Source organism: Pristis pectinata, chromosome 26 (assembly GCF_009764475.1).
Source record: "Pristis pectinata isolate sPriPec2 chromosome 26, sPriPec2.1.pri, whole genome shotgun sequence".
Taxonomy (NCBI): domain Eukaryota; kingdom Metazoa; phylum Chordata; class Chondrichthyes; order Rhinopristiformes; family Pristidae; genus Pristis; species Pristis pectinata.
The window spans coordinates 15,242,844-15,269,490 of NC_067430.1; the positions used below are offsets into that span (position 1 = coordinate 15,242,844).

The window sequence follows — 26,647 nt, forward strand, 5'->3', positions numbered from 1 at the left end:
CTCTATCATGCTCCCTCATCTCGACACCTAGTGGAGATGGAAAACATCATGTTTGGCAGAACACTGCGAGTCTCATCTGCAGGATCACCTATGCATTGACACAGCTGTGGAAGAGAGAGAGGCAGCCAGAGTGAGCAACCCACTTCGAATCTGGAGAAACCATTGGCCATCTTGGCTAGACACCAAAGCAGATCCATGAACAAGTTCTCCACCATACCAAACTCTCTGTACCCAGGGTGAGCTATCTTGTTTCTTTGAATGTCTGAAGAGCAATTCTAGGTGTACTGTCATGCTCCTTTGCATTTAGCATTGGAAACTTGATTCATTGAACAACTTGTTCACCAACGCAAACCACACTGGGCATCTGATTTGATATTTGCTTGTTCACTGATACACATGGAGCTCCAAACTGTGGCCAACTGCAGCCTACTAGCTTTCATTTTAGCTCCTACTTGACTTGCCATCTCATGCACCCCTGGACCTCCAGTCATGGCTAAGAAATGTCATCAGACCTGGGATCTGACATGGCTGATTTGCCATTTTAAAAAAGAAAATCTCACCAAATGTGATATACTGGTAAGACCACATTTGTGGCCCATCTCTCACTGCCTTGACCAAGTGGAGGGTACCTCCAAGATGCCGTTATAACTTAGTGAATCGTTGCCTCATAATGAGAACAAGACATTGCACTGATGGCAATGGGGTTAAATCTAGAGGCAGCAGCACCATTCAGGAAGCCATCTTGCTTCAATGATGTAAAGCATCGAGTGCTATTGCAGCTGCACCCATCCAGGTGAGTGTGGAGTACTTCATTACACTTCTGCCAACTCCTGCTAACCTACTGCTTCTGTTGTCAAGTGAAATTTATTGGCTCTGAGTCAATCTGTGGAAGTGGGGTTTCTTAGCGAGGGTTAAAGAAATGGTGGTACACAGGCTGAACCACAGATCGTTACAGCATTTTACTTGGCCATTAATAATACACTGGCACGTAGTACAACCCCAGGAATATCAATCTGATCAACAAAGGAGGCTCCCACTGATAAAGAAACTATATTTTAAGTACAGATTCATGTCTGTTCATTTCAAATTTTGTGCAAATCAATTTTAAGTGGACTAAAAATGGAATGTAAACTCCTAACAACTGGATTTGTATGTTTTAGATGATACATACGTGGAGTTCCTCTGTACCTGGTGATAGAACAATGGTGTCTCATGATATAAATGACACTTATTACAGTGCAAGGAGGAGTAAAATAATGATCTGTCAAAGAACAATTAGAACCATTTTGAAGAAACAGGAACTAAACTCCAAACAGACCCTAGTCCAAACAGTAACCTTGCTTCAGTCTTCAGGAGTAAAGATCTGGAAATGAGGATTAACGTCCCAGAAAATCATAACTTCAATGAAATCCAACGTCCTTCCATGAAGCTGGACAGCACAGATAAGGCTGTACCAATGAGGATTTAAACTACATAGTGGGAGAGATCAGGTGAGGGGAAATTCAGCAAGTTAAAGAGACAGGACAAGACAGAGTGCAAAATGGGTAATGACAACCAAAGTCTGTCAGGACAGGACTGAGCATACAGACTTAAGAGAATATCTCTAATTAGTATCAGGAAAGGGAATAAATGGGAACATTTTGGAAGTCAAAAAAAAAAGATCAAGACTGTACATAGACTGTAAAAGCTTCTAAGTATATAATTTGGAGAAGATTAGCATTTGTTAATATGGGTCAAGAGAGTAGTGAATTTTTAGAATTCTCTATTGAAGAGGGCTTTGGAGGATCATGGCACAATCTTACTGAATGGCACAAAAGACACGAGGGGCTGAATAGCATATCCCTGCTATTTATGCTTCTAGAAATCCCTTCTATCATTATGCCTGATAAAATATTTATATCTATATGTGGTTTTTAAGAGCACAGTAAAGGTTTAACAGTACTAACTTGCTGTTTGATCACCTCAGTTTCTCCCCACACCATGTTCTACCAACTGCATTGATCTTGGCTGGGATATAGATTCCATAGAGCAAAGGTGCTCTTAGTACCTCAGACAGACCTATACAGGAAGCATTTCACTATGAGAGGAGATCATCACAGCAAAGCCCAATCCAATCCTGATTCAACATCATATATGGATACATTTGAGGAAGGGTTACCTGGAGGGCATGTGTTTCATTTCACATCAGTGTCCACTACTACAGAGCAGAAACATTAGATAGAATTCACAATCCCAATATCTGTCCAAAAGCTTTTGCTGGAAAGCTAGTGTGTATTGAATGAGGACAATACTGGGTATGGCTGTGACCTCCTCCAGCTACACAGTACCCTAGCAAGCAAATTAAGAGAAGCAATTTGAATCATGTACCCAAGAATGATGGGTGGTCAGCAGCTAAGGAACCTAGCAATAGCCAATGTTTGTGGGAAAGTCAAATAGAAAAGCAAAATCCGGAAGAACAAAACTTTAATTTCCCAAATATAAACAAAAACTAGTTGGCAAGCTAAAACTCTGTACATCAAAACATGAAGCACTCCAAATGGATTGTATGTGCATTCTGCTCCATAATCTAAACTCCACAAATAACCAACAGTCATCACCATTTTCATCTTTGCCCTGCTTTTGATTATTATAAAATGTAACTGTTGGACTGATCAAATATTAATTATAATCAGAATCTTTACTGTATGGGAGCTAACACAGGCAGCTTCATTAACATTCACTGTGCATACTTAAATACTCATCAAAATTAATTCACCACCAAGCAGTTATAGAACTCACTATCAGATCTCTTTTCACACAACACCACGCACATCAGACTGATTACAATAACCAAAATTCATTCATCATTAAGCAGTTTTAAAACCCAAATTATGACCTTTAATGGTAACTCCACACAAATCACATTACAGTGAATGTTGCAGCTGTGATTCTATTCAGGCAGGAAAACAATTGCAATGTAAAACCAGTATCACTGAACTTAGGATGTCAAGTATCTGTAAATAGAACACAGAAATAAAGGAACTTCTAATTCTTCAACAGATCTGTTTATATACACCCCAGCTGGTCCATTCAGTATTTCTCCATCAATACGAGTTTACTCATGGACAGTCAATATTTAGATTTTACCAGACAGCTGTTAACTATGTGGTCCAAGAGCCTCTATACTGACCTGAATGTAACTGTCTAGAATAAAGAGAGGTAACCTATCCAAAGAATACATAGAAGTTACAGCAGGGGAAGCAGAGTATTTGGAACAACACACAGGTGTCAGGATTTAACTTCCCTGCAAGCAAACAGTCCTCATTATGGTTATGCACTTCATTGCCATAGGCGTTCATCCACCTCTTAAGGGGGTTTCTAAAGCCAGACAGAGAAAATTGATTTCCAATAACTAAGGAATCTAGGGCTTAGGGTCGTGGCCTAAAATTTAGAACTGCAACTTAAATGAGTGAAGGTAGGAAACGCTTCTGCATGGTGAGGTTGTTAGAAGCTTGGAACTTACATTAATGGAAACTGATGCCAGATCAAATGATATATTTTTATTCAGAGATTGATTGATTGATTTCTGTTAACCACGGACAATAGGCTGGATCTTGTTGAAATGAGTTGGGAATCCCCACACATCTGCATTCACTGGACCCAAATCCAGAGGGCAAATCTCACTGGTCCATCACACTCTTGAGCAGGGCAGTGAGATCCAGATGGCAAATATGCCTTGGGCAACAAATGCAGAGAACCCCTCCTGCCCCCCCACCTTGAAAGGCTTTGAAAAGACAAAGCTAAGAGTTGAGCCTGGATTTGGCATTCAGTTCCTGTGATTAGCAACAAAGAAAGCAGACAATAATTGTCCAAATACCCTGTGATGTATCTGAAGCAGGTGGAAACAATATGTAATTGTGATGTTTCCACCTGTTTCAGATAGGAAATTTCACAACTGGCCAGGAATCTGAGTGGGATTGTAAATGTCTTCCAACTTATTTCACAATCCATTACATCCACGTGGTACTGAAAATGGGGAGGAATGATCACACAGACTAGTTCCAATGACTCCCAAAGTTCAAAAGCTCTTGATGATCCAACTAAAATATTAGAAATTGCAAGATTTTGTCAAAACCAGAAATTTAAATTTTCCCCATACCAACATTTGGGGTATGGAAATATAGAAATTATGTCACTGGTCTAGTAACATGGAGACAAGAACTAATGATCTGGAGGCACAAGTTTACAGCTGGGAAATTTAAATTCAGTTAACTAAATCTGGAATAAAAAAGTTATTATCAGTTATGCTAACCATAAACTAACACACAACTGGGAAGACACAAATGATTCACCAATATCCTTTCAGCCATCCTTATGAGCACTGGTATAGATGAAACACCAGACCCAACCCAATGTGGTTGACCCTTAAAAGCCTATTGAAGTGGTTGACCAAGCTTCTCAAGTTCAAGGATAATTAGGAGTAGGAATAAATTATTTTCTTGCCAACGACAGCCACACCCCATGAATGAATTAAGAAATACAAATTTTTTTGGAAAGAACCAGTGAAGTGGGAAGTAGTTGATTTTGGTTAAATACATTCTGTTTGCTTTTATTGATATTACAATGTTAAGTAAGAGCCAGAGTGTTTTTTATTTGTCAATTGATCTCCATCTGGCATGGCATTAAAGTAGGCTTTATGGCAAGCAGACTCTATATTACTGCAATGAATGACACAAAGGTAAATAAGGGATAAAACCACTTGGGACAGAATATTCAGTTCGAAAATGTTAAACTATTGACTAGTTAATCTGCATTCCTCCTAGCAGCCTTGTAAAAATTGTGGAATCGTTATATTCAAACAATCTTTACTACTTATTTCAAAACATCCTGTGTGGAGTGCATTTTAATTTCATCAGCCACAGAGTGTCTTCTGGAAAAAAGCTGTTCTTAACCATCAGGAAGATATCACTTTCAAGGTCAGACTGTTATTATCTTTGAGCCCAACAAACAACTGTAACACCTTCTGTCACAGTAAGTGCAAAAAATCAAATCTACTGTAATTTCAGGGAACACCTAAGCAAAGAAAAGCACATTAACTTCAGGAAACAAAAAGCAAGTTTCAGCAGAAAACAGGAGCACTTACTGTAAATTATCACCTGGAAGTGCTTTATTCCCAAGGTGTATTGGATTTTATCTGGTCAAGAGAAGGCTGCAGAAGAGCTGTCTGGCTCAGCCTTGACCAGTAATTAGCTAGTGATGTACAACACACACAAAATGCTGAAGGAACTCAGCAGGTCAGGCAGCATCTATGGAGGGAAATAAACAGTCGACATTTCGGGTCAAGGCCCTTTCATCAGGACTGAAAAGGAAGAAGGCAGATGCCAGAATAAAAAGGTATGGGGAGAGGGAGGAGCACAAGCTGGCAGGTGATAGGTGAGTCCAGGTGAGAAAGGGAAAGTAGGTGGGTGGGGGAGGGGAGATGAAAGGGAATGATGCAAGAAGCTGAGAGGTGATCCACCCATCACCTAAGAGGCAAAGGGCTGAAGGAGGAGGAATCCGGTAGGAGAGGACAATAGACCATGGAATAAAGGGAAGGTGTGGAATAGGAGGGAGGTAAGTGGGCAGGTCATGTGGGGAGGGGAAAGAGAAGGGGTGAGAGGACCACAAGAATTAGGGAAAATGGGGGTGCACAAGGGAGGGGGGGTTTCACAAGGGAGGGGGTGGGGGAGGGAGGGTGGGGAAAGTAGGGGATGGGAGGGGGGAGGGGTTACCAGAAATTAGAGAAATCGATGTTGATGCTGTCAGGTTGGAGACTACCAAGACGGAATATGAGGCGTTGCTCCTCCAACCTGTGGCTGGCCTCCTGTGACAGTGGAGGAGGCTGTGGATAGACATGTCACTATGGGAGTGGGAAATGGAATTGAAGTGGCTGGCCACCAGGAGATCCTTGCTGTTGCAGCAGATGGAGTGAAGGTGCTCAACGAAGCAGTCACCCAATCTATGTTGGGTCTCACTGATGTAGAGGAGACCGCACCAGGAGCACCAGGTGCAATAAATAACAGCCTCAGATTCACAGGTGAAGCAGTGCCTCACCTGGAAGGACTGTCTGGGGCCCTGAGTGGTGGTGAGGCAGGAGGTGTACAGACAGGTGTAACACTTTGCATGGTTGCAGGGGTAAGTGCCGGGAGGGCCATTGGTGGGAAGGGACAAGTAGACAAGGGAGTCGCAGACACTCCCTTGTCCATTCAAAGCAATCCAAGCAATGGTGTACAATATGTTTTAGTTTTAAACTCAGATTCTTAAAGCTAGGACAATCAATTTTTCTTCCTTCCAGCAGGGGTGAATTTTACTAGAGTGCTCGAAACAAAAAGAAAAAAATGATATAAATCTATCATCTGAAAGGGAAAAGAAAACAGGATAATATTCAAGATTCTTACAGGTCTACTCTAAAGCATTATCAGAGCTGATTTTATTAGGATAAAAACCAAGCTCTCACACATAAATATGAAAAGAACTGGAGTTAAACCAGTCACAGATGGCTGTAATAAGTGGAATGTATAAATTAAGTGATGGAAGTAACTGAGAAATCAGATTCAAGCCATCTGTTGATCATTATTTAGCAGCAAGTTCACTGGCATTAAAAAAAAATAAATAAGTAACTGATCTACAGAACGAAAGTACATAAAGTTGACAATAGTAGGATAGGCAGCAAGTCAATACTGCTTAATGTGGGAGTTTTTGGACAGTGAAACATTTCCTGTTGACCACACTTGTACCTTGAATCCCTCTGGCTCAGTGACATTGAGTTGGAACCCAAGGTAATGTTATTCTGATGTACAAGGGAGGATAAGGAATACTTGGATACTTTGCTTTAACAGGAATGCATGTACAAGGGAGTACATGATTGAGAGCTGGTACAGGGAAATCGAGTGCCAGCAGAGAATAAACTACAGAATCTGGTCTTGTCCAGCAGGTAGCATGTACTGACGAGCTGCAGAGGGTGTGGACAGAATGACAACCAAAGCCTGCTGGGTGATAAAAGGGTGGGGGAGGGAAAGGAGAGGAGAAGCAGAATATAAAGGCTGCTGTCTTTAGTGATTCACCCTGGACATTGTGCCAAGAACAGAGTTTGGAACAAGTTGCTGGGAAGGACTTCAGAAGGGTATGTAGCAAACAAATTAGCATGATCCACAGAAGAATGAACATAGGAAGTAATACAGAGAAGGACAGTAAATTAATACAGTAAAGGAGCCCTCCAGAGCAAGATCTCTGGATTACAATCTGAGAAACAGCTCAGTGACAGTGAATGCATGGCTCAAAGTATAGCATGGCAATATGGATCCCTTTACTGGAATTGGCAGCAGCTACACCACATGGATTGGTTGCACCTGAATTGCTAAGGGATCAAAGTCAAGAAAAAGGAAGAATGAGCAAAAAGTCATATGAAAGAGATATAGTGGGTACTCAGAGAACAGGAGAAGTTACAGGAAGCATTAAAAAATAAATTATTTTAAACAGAATCAAAATGTAAACATCCATGCTGTTATTGCTACTGATTTGCATTGTTTCTGAAGTAAGTGGAATATGTGGAAAGTCCATTAAAGACAGGACTGAGTTAATCTTCATAAATTACACTACTGACTGAAAAACGTTAATAACAAATGTTAATTTGTTACTAAAGATCAATTTTTAAGTGCAATTAATTTGGACCTGTGAGGTGTCAGTGAACTTTTGGAATACAGAACAAGTTGGTCAGGATCTGGGATGTAAAACATTCTCATAGAAGATGCTATTTTAGAACTTGTATAATCAGGCAGTGAAAGCCCTTTCATAGGAATTGTAATTTAAAAACAAGACTTTCCCTTGTTCCTTCCAAACAGGGTGATTCTAATATAATCAGCAAATCCAATAAAAGATCCCATCAGAAACAGTGTGGTCTCCTTCCCCTTTCAGTTGCAAACTAAACTACTGGCTGGTTCCATTACTTGCTTTATTTTCTATTTCAATTGAGAGGAGTTCTTTATATACCTTTCTCTTGAACCAACTCCTGAAGACAGAAGTAAATCACTCTTGCTCCAAGGCTAAAGCCGACCAAAGTGACTGGTCTCCTGCCCTGTGGAAAACATCAATAAATAAGGAAAGTGAGAACAGTTGCTTATTATATCTCTCCTTTGAAGTTGCGCAGTCAGCTGCTTAGAAATATAATTTGCATCACCTTGCCACATTACAGCCATCGAGTTTATATAAATGAGCACAAGAACAAAACAAAGAATGGTTTGCTCACCTGGGGAACACTCAAAACTAAACTCTCATATATATTCTTCTGACAGAACTGCCACATGAAAGGTTTGAAATATTCAGTGGCAATGAATGTGAGAAAGTACATTTTGCCCACTAATCATGTGTGAAACTAGACTCTACAAAAGCACAGCATTCAATATATCACTGAGCTCAGATTGAGTATAGAATAGACTGACAGGTCTTTGATTAGAAAATTTACTAAGGAAGTAGGAGATTGGGGGATGCTGGGGGTGAGAGAGGAAGAGATCTGGTTCAGATTGTTCTGAATGTCAAAGGTCAAAAACAGTTCAACTCTCTTTTCCTGCCAAATGATTAAAAAGTGCTAAGTTAGAAAGTAGCAGGAGACCCTAACTAACAATGAGGAAATTAGGAGTGAAACAAATCAGGGAAAGATTTGGACCCAAAATGTACAGTATTGTGGAGTATGTAACCAGGTAATGGCAATAAATGTAGTCATGGATTTTTTAAAAAAACTGCTATATGGTGAGGTAATTAGGAGTATCAGAAGCTTGACTTTCATCAATGAAGGATGTTTATACAGGTCCCAATCAGGAAGCTGTGTGATGAGTAGAACCTACAGAATACATGTTCACACTCTCCCATATCCTTGCAAGTGGTGAAGACCATAGGCTGGGATCAAATTGTCAAAATGCCTTACTGAAATCCTGCTGTGCAGCCTGTAGATGGTAACTACTGCTGCCATAATGGTGGGAGAGATATCATGATGTTGGTGGGACTGAAGAACTTGTCAACAAGGTGGATGGTGAGATTAAAAGATAAAGTGTAAAGATGGGGTTGAGGTATAATACATTAGGTTGAAATTTGGTATTGTGAAAAATGGGGTAGTGGATTTGCTGCAGATCTAAGATAAACTTCTGAAGAAGATGTAGTTTGCCTCAGGAAACACAGGAAAACACCTGCAGGTATTCTGTGCAAGCAATGATGCAAAGTACTTTATAAATACAACATCAAAGTTTTTCTGCAGCACAGAATTAATCCCCAGTATTAACAACTCAACGAGTCTCAGCTGGAGCTGCTAAACTATCATTAATGTGTCATGCCAAAGAGAAAAATACCAAGTGCCACTTGCAGTTTCTTACTCACATAATCCAGCTCTTTCTCAAAAAGACAATAGATGGATTTGTGTTATAAATCTTTTACATTTATGGTTACTGCCAAACCTACCATATACTTGCAGTATTATTCACTTTTATTTCAGTTTGGTAACATATATTTTTTTATTTCCAACCATTTCAAGCCAGACCTACACACTTAATTCCCATATTTTACTCTTAAACTCCATTAGCTTGACATTCCAGAACATTTGATTACATTCTTTAATGAAATACACAGATGAAGATACTGCAGTTTATGAGGAATATGTGGACTGCTCAAATGGGTTTTCACAGTGTGTCACAAAAGACCTGTTAACCAAATGGAAGGTCAAAGAACTAAAGGGATACTGGCACAACAATTTATCAGACTGGAGGAATGTACAGTATCTTTAGGGGGCAATTGTGAGAACCACTGCACCATCTGGCTTCTTGTTATTTGGAATGCCACATTAATGATTGTTTCACATCATCAGCTAAGGTTACTTGAATTGTAGTACAAAGAATTAAATAGCTCGTGCAGCTGAAAAAGGTGACGTTGCATTTCTAGTAAAGTACATTGCTCACTTCCATGCACTGCGTACCCATAAATTACATATTTTAATGACTCACACTTTGACATAATAGGGATAATTCTTAAAATTTGCAGATGGCACAAAGCAGTGAAGGGAATAATAGCAAACTTCAGGAGAGCATAACGCATATTGGTGAAATAGGCACATTTCAAAATAATCCTGAAAAGTGTGAAGTAATGCATGTGGGAAGGAAATTGCGAGGCAAGATAAATTCGACGGTACAATTTTCAAGTGTGTGTATGAGCAGAGAGATTTGGAAGCTTATAAGCACAAATCTTTGAATATGACAACATGCAATAAGTCTATAAAAAGCATATCAAATTTTTGGTTTTATAAATAGGGACATGCAAAGCAAGGAGATTATGATTAACAATAAATCAATGATTAGGCTGAAATGGGAGTAGTGATTGCAGTCCTGTGTGCCACACTTTAGGAAGGGGAACAAGGTATTGGAACAAGCCTGTGCATGCTGACCTACATTGGTAACACCTTGTTTTTCAAAACTAGTCACAACCCTCCCAATCTCTGTAACATCCTATTCCCTTACAACTCTCCGCAATCTACATAGCTCTCCAAATCTGATCCTGTTTTCACATAGGGAGGTGGCTATACTTTCAGTGCTTAGGATCTAAACCCTGGGGTTCCTTCCATAAACCTTTTTACCTCTTTCTCCTACTGCGTCAATCCTCAAAAATGCTTATTTCACTAAATATTTAAATCGTGAGTCCCAATATTACATACGTGGCCAGTGGTAAAATCTTGTCCAATAGCAATGCTCCAAAGCACCATGGGACATTTGTATATATTAATAGTATCATACGAATTCAAGTTACTATTATTACAGGGAAGCTTATCCAGAACAGAACCAGGGACAAGGGACTTCAGTTATGTAGAAAAACTAGAGAAGCTGGAATTGTTCCTTTTCATGTCAATAAGGCTAAGAAGATTTAATGGAGATTTTCAAAATTACAGAGGCTGAAGCTGAAGGAGAAGCTATCAACTGGGTTGGTAACCAGAGAACAATGATTTAAAATAATTGAGAAAAGAGATAAATAGATAATAAGACTTTTTGCAGTTACTGGTAATTTTTGGAATGCACTGCATGAACAAAATAGAGGAAGTAGATCAATAATTAGTTATAGTTTTGAAAAGAAGAAAGTAGCAGAACTGTGGGGAAAGAGTAGGGGTATGGGATTACTTCAAAGAGCTATCCAGGACACAAGGGGTCAAATATCTGTCAGTATTGATTCATTCCACAATTGTTTGGATGCACCATGTATACTGTGCAAGGAGATAGAAGCAAAGCAGAGATCATTCAGCAGCATAGAAGCAGAATCCAGAACAAGCTGAAAACTGACTACAGTAGACAAATGGTACAACTGGAGGGAGTAAAAATTCTCTGTTATGCAAAAAACATTGCTAGTCAATCCCAATCTTCAATTTCTCTCTGCAAAATGTTTGTCAAGATTTTTTTAAAATGACAGACTTTTACCTGCTGATTTGGTGTTTGTAAGAATTCTGTTTGGCTGCTCAGTTAGCTTGCTAACCTCGTTACTGCTATATAGCGTTGGTTCCCCCATATCTGACAACTAACAGCAACTAACGTGGGGAAAGCAGAAATCAGCTTAACAGAGATTTCTTCACATACAGTAGCAAACATTGTTGACTTGCTGCTGACCCAGAAATTCATGCTAATGTTTTTAGAAAGTCCTGGCAAAGATGGAGATCACAGTAATAACAAAGGCTGGTGGTGAAATGCAACACAGATGAAAACTTTCATCCGTGGTTTACACATTTCAAGACTTAATCACCCTAATGGTCGCCTTGGCAAATTTTATGTTGTCTAAATATCCTGCACCCACATCCTATGTCCTGTTCCTCTTTCAACCATGCCACCCTCCATTGTCTCCCATCCCTCAATTTACTGCACTAAAAATTATATTCATCTGTAAACTCCTCAGGACTCCAATCCTCCCTACTTCTGCAAATTCATGCAGCCAGTGTTCTCCACACTTTGCATTTCGCCTACACCACCTTCAGTGTCAAAATTTTCATCCATCTTGGCCCAAAAATAATAGTCTCTCTAATCTTTCAAAAACATCCCCTGATCACATCTTCATTCAGCACTAATAACACTCTTCCTTCAATGCTTATTTCTCATCCCTGTGCAGAGTTTTGGAATGTTTTGTTACATGAAAGGTACAAAAATAAATGCAAATCATTTACTATAAAGTAGAAGACAGGTTAAAAATCAAAAAGGGCACATTGCACAGTTGGATAAGCTGCTGGCACTCAGTCCAAGATAACAGCCATTTAGGTGTGGTATTGGATACAAGAAAGATGTGGAAGTGTACCTCTAATGAGGAAATCAAAACTTTCAGAAAGAAAAAAGAAATACTGGAAAATAAAAGAAAACACTGGGGTTTTCCATGATGAATGTTGGATGTATTTTATGTTAAAATTTTATTAATTGGTCCTGGACAAATCTAGAGAGCTTGCTCATGCTTACATTAACAAAAATGTCAGTTACTTTGCTTGAAGTACATTTTTTACCTGCTGTCTGCTCAGAAGCACATGGGCCAAATGCTTTCCAACTTCAGCCGATCGGCTGAGGCAGACTCCCCAGGGGTTGTCGATGACATTAGCAACGGTCAGTAGTGAAGCTGGCCATGTCAGTGCAGTCACAATACCTTCCAAGTGCAAAAGGTGAAGTTGTTAAAAATATGACCTGAACATGAATAAAGTTCAATATCAGTGCCCCTGCTTCTGGAGAAAGTGAGGCCCATGAACAGCTATTCTCCTCTCATTTGGGTTCTTGTCCACAATGCAACCCAGAATTACGCCCTAGAAATGGCTGTGTAATACAGCACTAATAACATCTTAAAGATCTTGTGTTCAATTTTAACTCCAATGCATGACATGGAAAATCAATCAGCTACCAAGCCAAAAGGAGCAGCAAAATAAAGTGATCAGGAAGAGGGTAAGAAATAACTGACCGCACCCCCCCCCCCCCCCACCCTCTTATTTAAATCATGTGGCAGGAGGCTGCTCTCAGGGGCCCAAAGAACAGTCTAAATGTTCTGAGAGGGAAATCAGAAAGAAGCTGGAAGCCCAGGCCAGTAAAATCCCTGGCTGAGTCTCTTTTCCCTTAGCTGGTGCTACTGATAAATTTTGCTTCAGAGAAGAAGCCACCATCATTCCCCAACTCAAGTCTGAGATCATAACAGCAGAGTTAACCCCAATACTGACAGAGACCAACCTACATATTTAAAGAGGACACAGCTGTCTTGGGGAAAGTGCCATTGTGCCTGCAATCTAAACTTGCAGTTAGTTGGATCAGAGTTGGGAAAAGGGTCAGTGTCCCACTTCATTTCAGTTATCTTCCTGCCATGAGGTTGGGGTTACATTTAACCCTGAGTGAAATCCAAATGAACTCTTAAAACATTTGAGCACTGTAGTTATTTGACAAGAATACAAAATAATTCTGGCTTTCACTTTAAATTGCAAATTTTCTTCAGTGCAATAAAATAACATGTACAGAAAAAATAAAACATTCACATGGAAGTAGATACCATTTATACATATATATTATTTGCATAGAAATATGCTTTTTCCGTAGGTTTTGAGAGTACCAAGATTTTTACACATACAATATCAAAAAAAATTTCAAACTACAGGTCAAAATAAGTGACATCTTCAACACATTCTACATTACCACACACTCAGAGAATTCAATCACAATGACTTCCTAAATTAGCAGAAGCATCAATCAGAATACCTTGAGATTATTAATAATAAGAACATATTTTTAATAGTTGACTTCTGGGACATGGGTGAGCTTTATTATCTGTCTCCAACTGTCCTGGAGAAGGTGGTGAGCAGTTTTCTTGATCTGCTCCAATCTATCAAAAAGTGAGGGCACTCAAGGATTTTGAATGTAATAATGAAGGAAAAGTAATACATTTCCATTTTATCTGACTTGCAAGTATTGGTGATGCCTTTTACTCACTGCCCTCGTTCTTCCAGGCAGTAAAATTTTGAGAAGTGCCGTCAAAGGTGTTTTCTTTAAAAAAAACTTTATTTATATAGCACAGTAACAGGCCCTTCCGGCCCAACGAGTCCACACCGCCCATTTAAGCCCATGATAACCTACCCATATGTCTTTGGTATGTGGGAGGAAACTGGAGGACCCAGAGGAAACCCACGTAGACACGGGGAGAACGTAAAACTCCTTACAGACAGCAACAGGAATTGAACCCCAATCGCTGGTGCTGTAATAGAGTCATGCTAACCGCTACACTATCTTGCCGCCTAGTAAATGTACCTACTGCAGCTGTTGTGCACTAGTTGTGGAGATGATCAATGACTAAGTAATGTATGAGGTGCAAATCAAGTAGCCTGTTGCGTGTTTTTTTCGGTATTGCAGCTCCTGTGAATAATTCTAACTGCACTCATTTAGTCAAGTGGAAAATAGCCCATCATACTCCTTGTGCCTTGTAGATGATGGCAAGGCTCTGGGGAAATCAGGAGGGGAGTCGTTCACCAGAGACACCCATCCTTTGACCATCACATGTAATCACTGCATTTATTTGACTAATTTGGTTATGTTGCTAGTCAGTAATGATCCCCAGGGTGTCAATTTTGGAAATGCAGTGATGGTATTGTCACTGAACATCATGGCGAAGTGGTTATAGAGTCACAAAATGGTTACAACATTTGGCCTATGGAGTCTATACCAGTTCTTTGTAAGAGCATTCAAGCAAGTCTCATTCCCTGCCCCTCTCCTGTGAAAATTCTTTCTGTCCTGATTATTACTTAGTTTGTTTTGAATGACTACCCATCCATAACTATATGCTGAGTAAAAAAAAATTCTCAAGTTAGTTTTGGCTCCTTGGCCTATTATTTTCACCCTACAACCTCTCCACTAATAGAAACAATTTATCGATATCTACTCAGTCCATACTCTTCATGATTGTAAATACATCTATCAGATCTCCTCACAACTTCCTCTGATCTGAGGAGAACCACCCCAGCTTCTCCAGTCTACCCACATAAATAAAGTTCCTCATCCCCGAATTCATTTTGGGGATCTCTTCTTCACCCTCTCAAAAGTCTCTAAACCTTTCATAAAGTGTGGAGCCCAGAACAGGACACGATATTGCAGTTGAGACCAAATCACTGGATCATGAAGATTCATCACACATTCATTTCTCTGCTTTTTTTTAAATATATAGAAAACCCAGGGTCCCATTTGTTCTTTTAAACTATTTTTACAACTTGCATTTTCAATGAACAATGCACATATATCCCAGATCTCTGTCTTTGTATCCATTTCACAATTGCACCCTTTAATTAATGTTGCCTCTTCACATTCTTCATACTAAAATATAACACTTTGAATATCTCAGCATTAAATTTCATCAGCCACCTATCCACCCAATCTACCAACCTGTTTTCATCTACTTGAAATCTATTGTTATCTTCTTCAGGGTTCATTAAATCTTGTGTCATCAGCCTGTTTAGAAATTGTACTCTGAGCACCCAAACACAAGTCATTAGTACATGTTAAGAAAAGCAGTGGTCCTTAGGAAACTCTATTGTACACTCCCCACCCAGTCCGAAAACAAGCTCTTTACTGTGGCTCTGTTTTCTGTAACTTAGTCAATTTTCTATCTATGCTATTATGTAGTATCTTAGGTTCTGTTGTGGGGAGATGGTCATTGCCTGGCAATCGAGTGGAAAATGTAGTTTGTCACATCAATCTAAACCTGATGAAATAATACATAATTCCCATGTCATCACTCTACTGATGACATCTTTCATCACTTTGCTAATGATTTAGAGTAGGATGGTGGGGTAGTAACTAGCCAGATTGGATTTGTGAGCAGAAAAGATCTAGGAAGTTTGGCACATTGTCAGGGAGACCCCAGTAATGCAGCTGTACTGAAATAGCTTGGCTAGTTCTGGAATACGTGTTTAGGTTATTGCTTGTGTCCATAGCCTTTGTTGTATCAGTATTTGCAGATGATATTACGTGTGATGAATTGCATCACCATATACTGGCTTCCACAATGGCGAGGTCCTCAAGGGTAAGCTAAGACGGATGATCCACTCAGTGAGTGCAAATGTTTCACCCATGTCTTCTGCAGTTAAAAATTAGAAAATTGCAATATTTTTGCTAACAATTTGAATAAATACAGACAATTAAAAATTGGAGCAGAGTAGAGGAATATTAACATTAGTTAGTTGCCATTTTGCTGGTCATTCAATTTGATTTATACTGAAAATTGTTTTAGTGCTCTGAATGGAGCTAAAATTCACTTAAAGATAATCCACCTTATATAAGCAATTTTTTCTGTGCCAAATACCTTAGTGGTAACTTAAGAGAAATGAACCTTCTTGAAAATCCCAAGAGAAACTAAAAGTCTTTGCAGATATTTGGCTTACCTGACAGAACAGTGTACTTCAGGGCTTCCTGTGCCACAATATTAACCAGACCATTCAGCAGGGATACAAGGGTGTTACCCAGTTCCATCAAATATTTTGACTCCCAGGCCAGGCAGTACTGTTCCTTAGATTGTAGTAGACTTCGCCATGGTGCCTCAAAACTTCCTGGTGGAATATGTGCAGAACAAATGTATGATTTAGGGAGAACATAAAAGAACTTGCAGTCTTTGTTTTAAGCACTTATCATGACCTTAGGGCATTCCAAAGTGCTTTTCAGCTAATGAAGTATTTTTGAAGTGTGGTTACACAGCAGTGGAGTATTTCGAAATAGGACAGCCACTTTGCGCACTGCAGGATTTAGTCAGTAATGAGACAAATTAACTGTTCTGTTCTGCTTTGAACACTACCAAAAAAATCTTTTATGTCTGTCTGTGATAGAAAATTTAACAGGTTAATTCCTCATCCAACAGTGCAGCACTCCTGTACAAGGCACCAACTTCTGCTTAGATTATATAGTCAAATCCTGGAGAGAGACTAGAACTCAACCTTCTGACTCAGAAACAAAGACAGTTCTAATTTTTCAAGGCTCACTTAGTTATCCTAGGAAAGATGAAAACAGAAATACAAATATGGGCACTTGAAGGAAATGAGACAGCTTAACATGTCAGGTCCTCTTTTCGTCTAACTCTTCGCATCAGTTATTAACATTTCTCATCTTTTTAAATGAACAAATGAAAATGAAGATGACAGAAATAGCAGCTGCTCTGTCAAGCCAGTCTCAAGCTGTGATAGTTCGACTTATGCACATTATAACCCCTATCTAAACATTTACATCAACCAATTGACTCACTTCCATCTGTCAGAGCAATAAACTCAATTTATTGGGGCAGAATTTGCAATCAGCAGCAAGCTGCCATCACTCACTGTTGACCCCTGGAACAAACGTGGAGTTACCTATCCCAATCCCCCCAATGGGAATTTCTAGAAACCCCCGAAGGAATCCTTACTGTTGAGGCCCTGCACAGCAGAAGAGCCTGCCGCATATTAATAGGATCTCATGGTGTGGCCAAAACCAGCTCCCCTCACAAAACAAAGGAAAAACTTTGACAGCTGGCTGTTTCTTGATCCCTCGACTTAAGCTGGGGAAAGACTGCCAAACACTTCAAACACTCTGAACGTTTCTGGAATATTCACTGCACTTAAAACTTATAAAACAGAAAGAATAAAGAACATAAATACATTAAAAGACGTTAAAAACCCCAGGACATTTTAAAAACTAAACTGCTTCAAAAGATAACTTTCACTTTGAAATAGCTTTAAATTTCTCAATAAACCTAAACCAAATATCTGTTAGAAACCTTAAATTACATTAAACAGATTAAAAAGAGTATTTCTACACTAACAACTTCCCTAAAGGTCATTACTTAACCGAGGCTCTTGCAGACATTCCTTTTTATTCAAACCAAAACAAAAAGACCACTAGCTGGGCACAAGATTCCTAGGTGAGTCTGGAATCTAATTACTTGCTGCTTCACGCAAGATCTTATGCCCATATAGAACTCCATGAGGAGCAGCGGTCAGTTGGGGCCTTGTGGTGCACTACCAAAAGCAAATTCCATGTTTGCATGCCCAAGCATGGAGGTTTCAGCCTTTTATCCTCATAAGTGGTGACAAATTCACTAAGATTTCCGCACAAGATCCACATTGGATATAGCACCAAACCAGACAGCACATTCTGTTTTACCATTCTGTAGTACAAATCAATCTGTTGGTTTACATTGACATTGGTGACACTAGAGATTGCAGACGCTGGAATCTGGAGCAAAAACTGCTGCAGCAACTCAGCGGGTCAGGCAGCATCTGTTGAGGGTCCAGATGAAGGGTCTCAATGAAGGGTCACGACCCGAAATGTTGACTGTCCATTTCCTTCCACAGATGCTGCCTGACCTGCTGAGTCCTCCCACAGTTTGTTTTTTCCTCACAGACATTTCCTGTCTGGCTCCAGCAGAAACATTAGAATCCCAACAACAGACAACAAAACATTATTTTAAATACTGTCAGCTTTACTTAATGGCTGAAGCTGTATAAATATTGGGAAAAAAATTTAATCATTTTTCAATCTTTGTTCCATTGCTTGTGCCTCACAATTGTACATTTCGCTATTTTTAATTAGACTGATTGTGTGAGTTGAAAATACATTAATTATAAAAATAATTTGAAAATCTATTAGAAGTGATTCTGCCTCAACACCACCCCCAAAAAAAACACATAAACCATTTGGTCATTACCAAGTGCTCTGACTTTTGTCTGGATGTAGCCAATCATTTTGTAGAGTTAAAACATGGCTAGAGGGAGCCTTTGCTAGACTCTCCCCACTGCTCTAAATACATTGAACTATACCTCAGCACCAGGCAATGGGCTCTCACAGAATTAAATGCCCAGCCAAATAGCAGCTGTTGATATAGAAGGTGATTGTAGTTTGCTTAACCACGGAAAGCATCACAACTGAGCCAGATCTTGTGGAACAAAGTTCAATGAAATTGAATAAAGTATTCCAGAGCCAAGAATCAGTAAAGCATCAAGGAGTACTTCCATCCATGATTGCTTTCCACTGGAACTCTGTACATTTGTTTTGATTCAAATGACACTAGAGGAAACTTACACTGAATCAAATGTAGCTGTTTACAATTTTGGCATTTTAATATCAGTCAGTTCAATCCCAAGATTTATGCCTGCCCTCTAGTAATTACTTCATTCCACTGCCAAATAAAGAAATAAATGCAGTTTTACTCTCCAGCTTCCTTATTATCATTCGTATTATTGCAACATTCATTTTTATAATCACCTTGAATCTCAGTAACACTTCTATTCTAAAACAATCTTGTATCACTTGCTGCAGCTTATACTCCTTTAAAATTCAGTTCTTTAGACCTTGGTTTTGTGCTAACTTTGACCCCAATTTGCCTACACAACAGCAATCTCTGCATTTCTAAGTAATCCATCTTGTGATGTGCTTTGAGATTTCTGAGTGATGAAATATAATGATATATGAATTCAAGTCCTTTTCTCTTTCATTTTGCAGTTGGAAAAGCATCAACAGATTCTGCCAAAAACCTTCATCCTAATAAGCAGAGCAGTTCCTTGGCAACAGGAATGCTAATATATAGCAGTCTGCAGTACCCTACATCCTGTTAGCCATTTCTATGTGAAAGCTCTCCAGAGAAACACTCTGCATCATCTGTAATTGAGTTTGACCCATTATAAAGACTAATATGAACTACCGTGGCTACAAAATTTACCAAAGAAGAATGACTAAAAGGGGGAAAAAAATGAAAGAGTTGGCAACCTTGTCACATACATTCACTTATCCAAAATTACTCACAAATTCTTCAAACTAAATTCGATTCTGCCTGTCAATTGAAAATACCACACTGAACGATACTATCCTTTAATACTATGTGGGCAGTAATGTTGTTTGAAAAAAAACACTGCTATTTTAATAGGTTTGAGCAGATTCTTTTTCATATTAATTTCTCAACTGCCATAGAATAAAAAGAGAAAAGCTCAGTTAGGGTGGGCAGGGAGCAATGCAGCTACATTTTACGGTCACTTGCCTCACTCAGGTGAATAGTACCTTCCCTTGTATAGATAAATATATCATTTTATCTGTTTATGGAAAGTGGCCTGGAATTTCCCTAATATTTCATAAGGGAAAGAAGCAGGGGAAGAGTACCATGCTTCACTAATCAGAATGATCCTAAACTGTGGGCGGTGTGATCATGCAACAGTTAGTGCTGCTGCCTGACAGCTGCAGTGACCCAGGCTCAATCCATCCTCAGGTGCGGTCTGCACAGAGTGTGTGCATGGTTTTCCTCCAGGACCTCTGATTTTAGCAGGTTAATTGACTTCTGTAGATAGGTGGCAAAAGAATCAAAGGGGAGTTGATGGGCACATGAGGGAGAAAAAGTTGCAAAAGGTACAAGGAAACAAGGAGAGGGAAAATGGGATTACACCCTGGGATCCGGAATGGACCCAATGAGCTGAATGGCCTCCCCCGTATCAGTATAAGTCTCTGATAAAATTAAACAGTACTTGCTGCACAAAAGCAGCTAAGACCATTATCGTGTGCCAATAATTGGAAATTCTGGCATGAAAACATTACGCATGAAAATATGGAGAAACAAGAGAATGCAGATGCTGGAATCTGGAGCAACAAATAATCTGCTGGAGGAACTCAGCAGATCGACCAGCATCTGTGGGAGAAAAAGAATTGTTGATGTTTCAGGACTGCCTGTCCTGATGCAGGGTTTTGACCCAAAATGTCGATAATTCCTTTCCTCCCACAGATGCTACTCGACCTGCTGAGTTCCACCAGCAGATTGTTTGTTGCTTACGCATGAAAAAGTCTTTTGAATCATTCATGGGGAAAGCTTAATCATGCCTCCAAACATTTTTCCTCAGACTCATTTTCACTCTGGAACACAAAATTATTTAAAATAGAATAGAACATTCTTGAATTGGTATTTTTCATTCTCTGTACCATATTTTCCTGTGCACAGCCAGCCAGTGACAGCTATTGTGATGTGCAGTTGATTTCCATCAGTTAGAGGAAGGAACTCAAACTCTTCAATAGCTCCCACTCGCTTCTTCATTTTGTATCCTGAAAGGGAATGGAAATCAGATTTAACTTTCTATCCAAAGAAAGATTACACCAAAACCAAAAAATGACCATCAAAAATAACTGAAAAAAGTAGACGTATAATAACAGAATCTATTCCATGACAGAAATTGTTGTCCATTGGTCAATACCTGGAAATTAGTAAAACCAGCATGGGTATTGCTTAGTTTTGCATTTGGATTGAATTCTGATGCATTACTTAGAATGATTCTTATTCCCATTAAACTGGAACATTAAATTGAAGACTAAAAGTTTTGTTAATGAAAACAGGATTCATAGAAACATAGAACATTACAGCACAGTACAGGCCCTTCGGCCCACAATGTCGTGCCGATATTTTATCCTGCTCTAAGGTCTATCTAACCCTTCCCTCTCACACAGCCCCCTATTTTTCTATCATTCATGTGTCTATCTAAGAGTCTCTTAAATGTCCCTAATGTATCTGCCCCCACACTCTCTGCTGGCAGTGCGTTCCATGCACCCACCACTCTCTGTGTAAAAAAACTTACCCCTGACATCCCTCTTATACCTTCCTCCAATCACCTTAAAATTATGCCCCTCGTGTTAGCCACTGTTGCCCTGGGAAAAAGTCTCTGACTGTCCATTCGATCTATGCCTCTTATCATCTTGTACACCTCTACCAAGTCACTTCTCATCCTCCTTCTCTCCAAAGAGCAAAGCCCTAGCTCGCTCAGCCTAGCCTCATAAGACATGCTCTCCAATCCAGGCAACATCGTGGTAAATCTCCTCTGCACCCGCTCTAAAGCTTCCACATCTTTTCTATAATGAGGCAACCAGAACTGAACACAATTCATGTTTAATGGGCACAGTACTTCTTTTTATAGTAACAGAAAATGTCGTAATCACTCAGTGAGTCAGACAGCATCTGCAGACAGAAATGGAGGGCCTGAAACATTAACCCTTTTTTTCTTTCACACAGATGCTGTCTGACCCACTGAATGTTCCCAGCAGTTTCTGTTTTTATTTCAGATTTTCAGCATCTGCAGTTTTTTTTATTTTCACTACTTTTTTTTCCATTTTTCTATGATAACACAAGTTTACTTTTCAAGGAAATAATTTTGGCCAGGTACAAGTCACCAGCAGCTCATTGAGCTAAAAAAAATTAATCAATTCAGTAAATTTTAAAATAGCAGTAAATTTCAGCAGGTAAAATATTTGACTATGTTCTTGAAAATATTTTCACCTAATCAGCAGCATTTGCCACTGCTGTCTCTGTGTCCAACAATGCATACAGCAAGCAGATAAGCTCATTTTGGCACCAACCCACATCATTGTTTTTCTCTTCTCTTTCATCTCTGATTCATCACTCCCAAATGGCACTCCACCTCACGGTTGCATTGGGGATGACTACATTCACCCGAACAACATCAGTGGATACAAATGACACAGCGCCTTTGATTCAGTCACACAAGTCCATTATCCATTAGTCCTTACATAGCGTATGCTGACCTGAAACAAGATGGAGTGATGGGTCCCCAGACTATCCCTATTTTATTAACCTCTTGGAGTGATTGGACTAAAAGTGTTCTAACTGCTGTCATTGCAGGTACAATGTGAAGGATGCTTGGGCACCTCCGATGCAGTTCCCAGTTGCTGTCAGGCTGCAGCATAAAACTGACAATAGTTGGTAGAAATTAGCTTAACACTCTCATTCAGAAAGGGCACAAGAACAGGTTGGGTGCCAAATGGACATGTGGCACCAAGGTAGCATTTAAAAATCTAATTAAGGTGGATACATTTCTCTCAATTCTCTCCTTAAGTGGCTTATTCTTACACTGCAAAATAAACTATTGCATATTATTGGAAAAAATGACCCATATGAATATACATTGAATGAGAATGAATCAGGAGAATTCTTGAAAAGAATCCCAGGAATAATAACAGAGTTGTCAATTTCAAAGTCAACATGTGGTGAAGCTGTTAAGAAGCTAACAAAAATGCAGCCAGAACAGTGTGTGTTTATATAAGAAATGTGATGTCCCACAGACACTAGAGACAGCACTTTAGGATCCTAGGCATTATTATGGATAACATTCAACAAAAAATGTAAAGCACCAGTAAAGCACTGATATTAAGTAAAAGGTAATGAAACTCAAATTAGTCAGGTTAACAGGAGGAGAGTTAAAAAGGAAACTTACCATAAGTATTATATGTACAGATATCTTACAATGATACTTCAAATTAACCCACAGAAGTAAAATCAAGGGCAAAAAGTTAAATTTAAAACAGATACTAGGAAGGGTATTTGAAAAATGAGAATTACTTGGAATAACTAGTAAGCATTAAGGGGAATCAAAGTGCAGCTGTATGTATTAATGAAGGAGTTAAATTCCAGGCTTGCCCTTATCATACGAGGACCTAGAAAGAAGCAAAATGCTGTAAGTACTCAAGTCATCTGATGAGGCCCCTGAATCCAAATAGGGTTTAATATTCTATTAGTATGGTGTAATGTACAACCACTTTGGCTGTACAAGGCATTTACACAGCCACATTTTCAGTACTGCATATCATTTTAACTCATACAGTGGGAGGTATTGAGAAGATAGAAAGATAATACCAAGACTTAGGACTTGCAGTTTTCAATGTAGACTCCAAGAGTTGGAACTTTTTTTTGTTTAAAGCCATTCAAACAAAGTGGATGTGATTTAAGGTTTTTAAAATGATGAAGGGATTAGATTACATCCAGTTGGTTACGTTATTTGAGAAGCATGAAGACAGTATGACTTGGGGATATGAATATAAATCCTTAGGCAAAGAGGTAGTAAGTATTTCTTTTCAGAGAGTCATCAACTTCTGGAACAGATTAGTGAAGTACACTGTGAATATGGATTCCCTACAGTCCTTCAAAGAGGAAGCTAGGAAACATTTCTGAGACAGGACCTCAATTTCAATTGTAGGGAATATGTTGTAAGTTAGTTGGGAACAGAAGGATTTATAAATTACTATAATCTCCTGGAGCTTTGCCTGATTGCCTGAGGGAATCGGGGAGCAATTTCCCATTTTTTTCTAAATTGACATCAGATTTTTCTTCTTGCTTTCTTTGGATGATGGGTCAATAGCCTTTCACATTTTTTTAAATGAGAGAAAACTCAACAGGTAAGTTTGTATATTGGGAGAAAGCTTTACAATCTTAGTATCCTAGGTAAGATTGGAACTGTGATGAAGCAGCAAGGCAACAGAATTATTTTTGGACGGCTCTGGCAAAGAGATGGGCTGCATGGCCTTCTACTGGTTCTTTGCCTTTATATTTTATGGAGGGACTTAAAATGATTGACCCACCCTGTAATAGTAATGCTACACCTGAAAATATTTGGTACAATCCATTCTCTAAATTGATCATTCACCTTGATAAGCACCAAAAAATTAAAATACACCTACCTGTCAGGCCTGCACCTGCTGCCCCAAATAAAGATGCCATAATGGCAATTCCAGCTGTGGACCCAATTGCAGCTGCCCCTGCAGTCCCTACAATGGCTGCAGCTCCAGCTGCTACAAGGGGAGCAGCGAGACCACCCGTGAGACCTGCAGGTCACAAATAGATTACTTTAATGGCTTCACGTAAAAAAAGAGTCCTTATGTCATTACGTTGTTGAGCTCAAAGGTGTAGCCTCCTTTGAAATGAATCACAAGAGAATGAGTGTGTTTCCACGCATGTAGCAGCATCTGTTATAGTGCAATTACCATTGAGGTTTATGATTTATACTAGTGGGTATGCTGTTGATATCAACCTGATGGTTTACCAGCATACGCACTAGTATAAATCATAAACCTCAATGGTAATTGCACTATAACAGATTATTAGCATTCACATGGAATTTGAATGCTACATTTGGATTTCTAAACCACATTTTGCTGGTTGAAGTCACTGTGTATTTTTGCACTTACATTTTTAGTGCATTTTGGTATAATGTGTTTCAGAGAACAGTTGGAGGGAATTCTCAGCCTAAAACCATTTCCCAGTCAATTAGCTTGGAAATCTAAATATTAATCAGATGACTTTTTTCCCCTCTTTCACCCTATATTAAACATTGGATAAAGGTGCGTAGGTGAGTTTTAATGTGAGGCATATAAGGGACAGGATACCCAAACAGCATGTGATGAAGTACTCAGTCATAAATCTTCCTACTGTTCACTGAAAACTGAAATAAAATTCATGCAGCAACCTGCTCATTATTTCTAATATTATTGAATAATCTAGTATCCTATTGTTCACTTACAGCAATCAGAAATGTCAGTGCCAGTTTAGGGACCTATGAGGAACCTCTGTTCTGACTAAGTAAAATGTACTGAGAGTAGTATATTGCTGAAGTTGAAAATAGTGTGGTCTGTTTGCACCTGCTCTCAAAGTACCACGTCTGTATCTGTCTCTCTCTTGTCAACCAGTTGAAACATGTTACTGTGAAAATAACTCTCATGAATCACAGAGGACAGTGATTCTCACTGCACAGGCTGACAGTTTTGTCATTAATCTGCAGCAGCTTCCAGAATGATTACTGTGTCCAATTTCAAGCGCAGACACAGTTCTGCGATATGTTATGTGCTGCAGTTATAATACACCTATTACATTTCTCTCTCCTTTAACAAATTTAATTTCTGAATAAAGTATCAATCAGAATCATATCTCCCATTATATTCTGGTATTAGTCATTGAGTCATACAGCATGGAAACAAGCCCCTTGGCCCAATGAGTCTGAACCAACCATCAAGTATCCACTTTCACCAATTCTACACTCATCCCGTTTTATTCTTCTCCCCTTCCCACCAACTCCCCCAAGATTCTACCACTCACCTACCGTAGGGGCAATTTACAGTGGCCAATTAATCTACTTAACTTGCATGTCTTTGAGCTGTGGGAGAAACCGGAGGACCTGGAGGAAACCCATGCAAACTCCACACATACAGCATGGAAATCAGGACCAAAATCGGGTCACTGGACCTGTGAGGCAGCAGCTCTACTACCTGCACCTCTGTGTTATAATAACCATCACAAATGCATCACCCAGTAATCTCTGGTTTTATTTATAATATGCCCATCGTGGTCTCAACTCCCACTATAACCTGGTTTCAGTTGCAATGTTCCTGTCATCAGCCTACCTCCAAGTATAACCTGGTTATAGTTACAACATATTTATCACAATCACTGTAACATGGTTACAACATACCGATCACTGTTCCACCACCTACTGTAGCAAGTCCGATAAGGAAATATCGCTTCAGTTTCTTTTTACGATCTTTTTTCTTCTGAGAAATTTCAAATTCTCTGAAAATGTTGAAGAGTGAACAAGGTTAGTTACAGTGTCCAAGAGTAAATTAGCAACAACAAAGAGCAAACAAAAAACCTCAGTGAGGTCTCTATATTTAAAAATAGTGCAGTAAAATAATACTCACAGTGAACATCATCCTCACGGAAAGGCAAGTAAAAGAAAACATGTCATCAGTATAAATTAAGTTATTAGCACCTATATAATGTGAGATCACCGACACTTGGTATAGTCAGTCTTTATTTACATCAATTAAACAGGCATGTCTGTGGC

The 26,647-nt window shown here is 39.2% G+C and overlaps 1 protein-coding gene across 3 annotated transcripts in view; it reads right to left on the reverse strand.

Annotated features, from left to right (window-relative positions):
• The window catches only part of tmco4 (transmembrane and coiled-coil domains 4), a 78,227-nt gene that overhangs the window by 28,191 nt on the left and 23,389 nt on the right, over positions 1-26,647 (reverse strand). For all 3 annotated transcript variants that reach the window (XM_052039236.1, XM_052039237.1, XM_052039239.1), the window contains 6 exons: positions 26,276-26,373; positions 24,492-24,635; positions 20,955-21,074; positions 16,415-16,579; positions 12,521-12,657; positions 8,008-8,092 (listed from right to left, as the gene is read on the reverse strand). In XM_052039236.1, the coding sequence (XP_051895196.1) occupies positions 8,008-8,092; positions 12,521-12,657; positions 16,415-16,579; positions 20,955-21,074; positions 24,492-24,635; positions 26,276-26,373 (749 nt within the window). The remainder of the gene's footprint in view (positions 1-8,007; positions 8,093-12,520; positions 12,658-16,414; positions 16,580-20,954; positions 21,075-24,491; positions 24,636-26,275; positions 26,374-26,647) is intronic.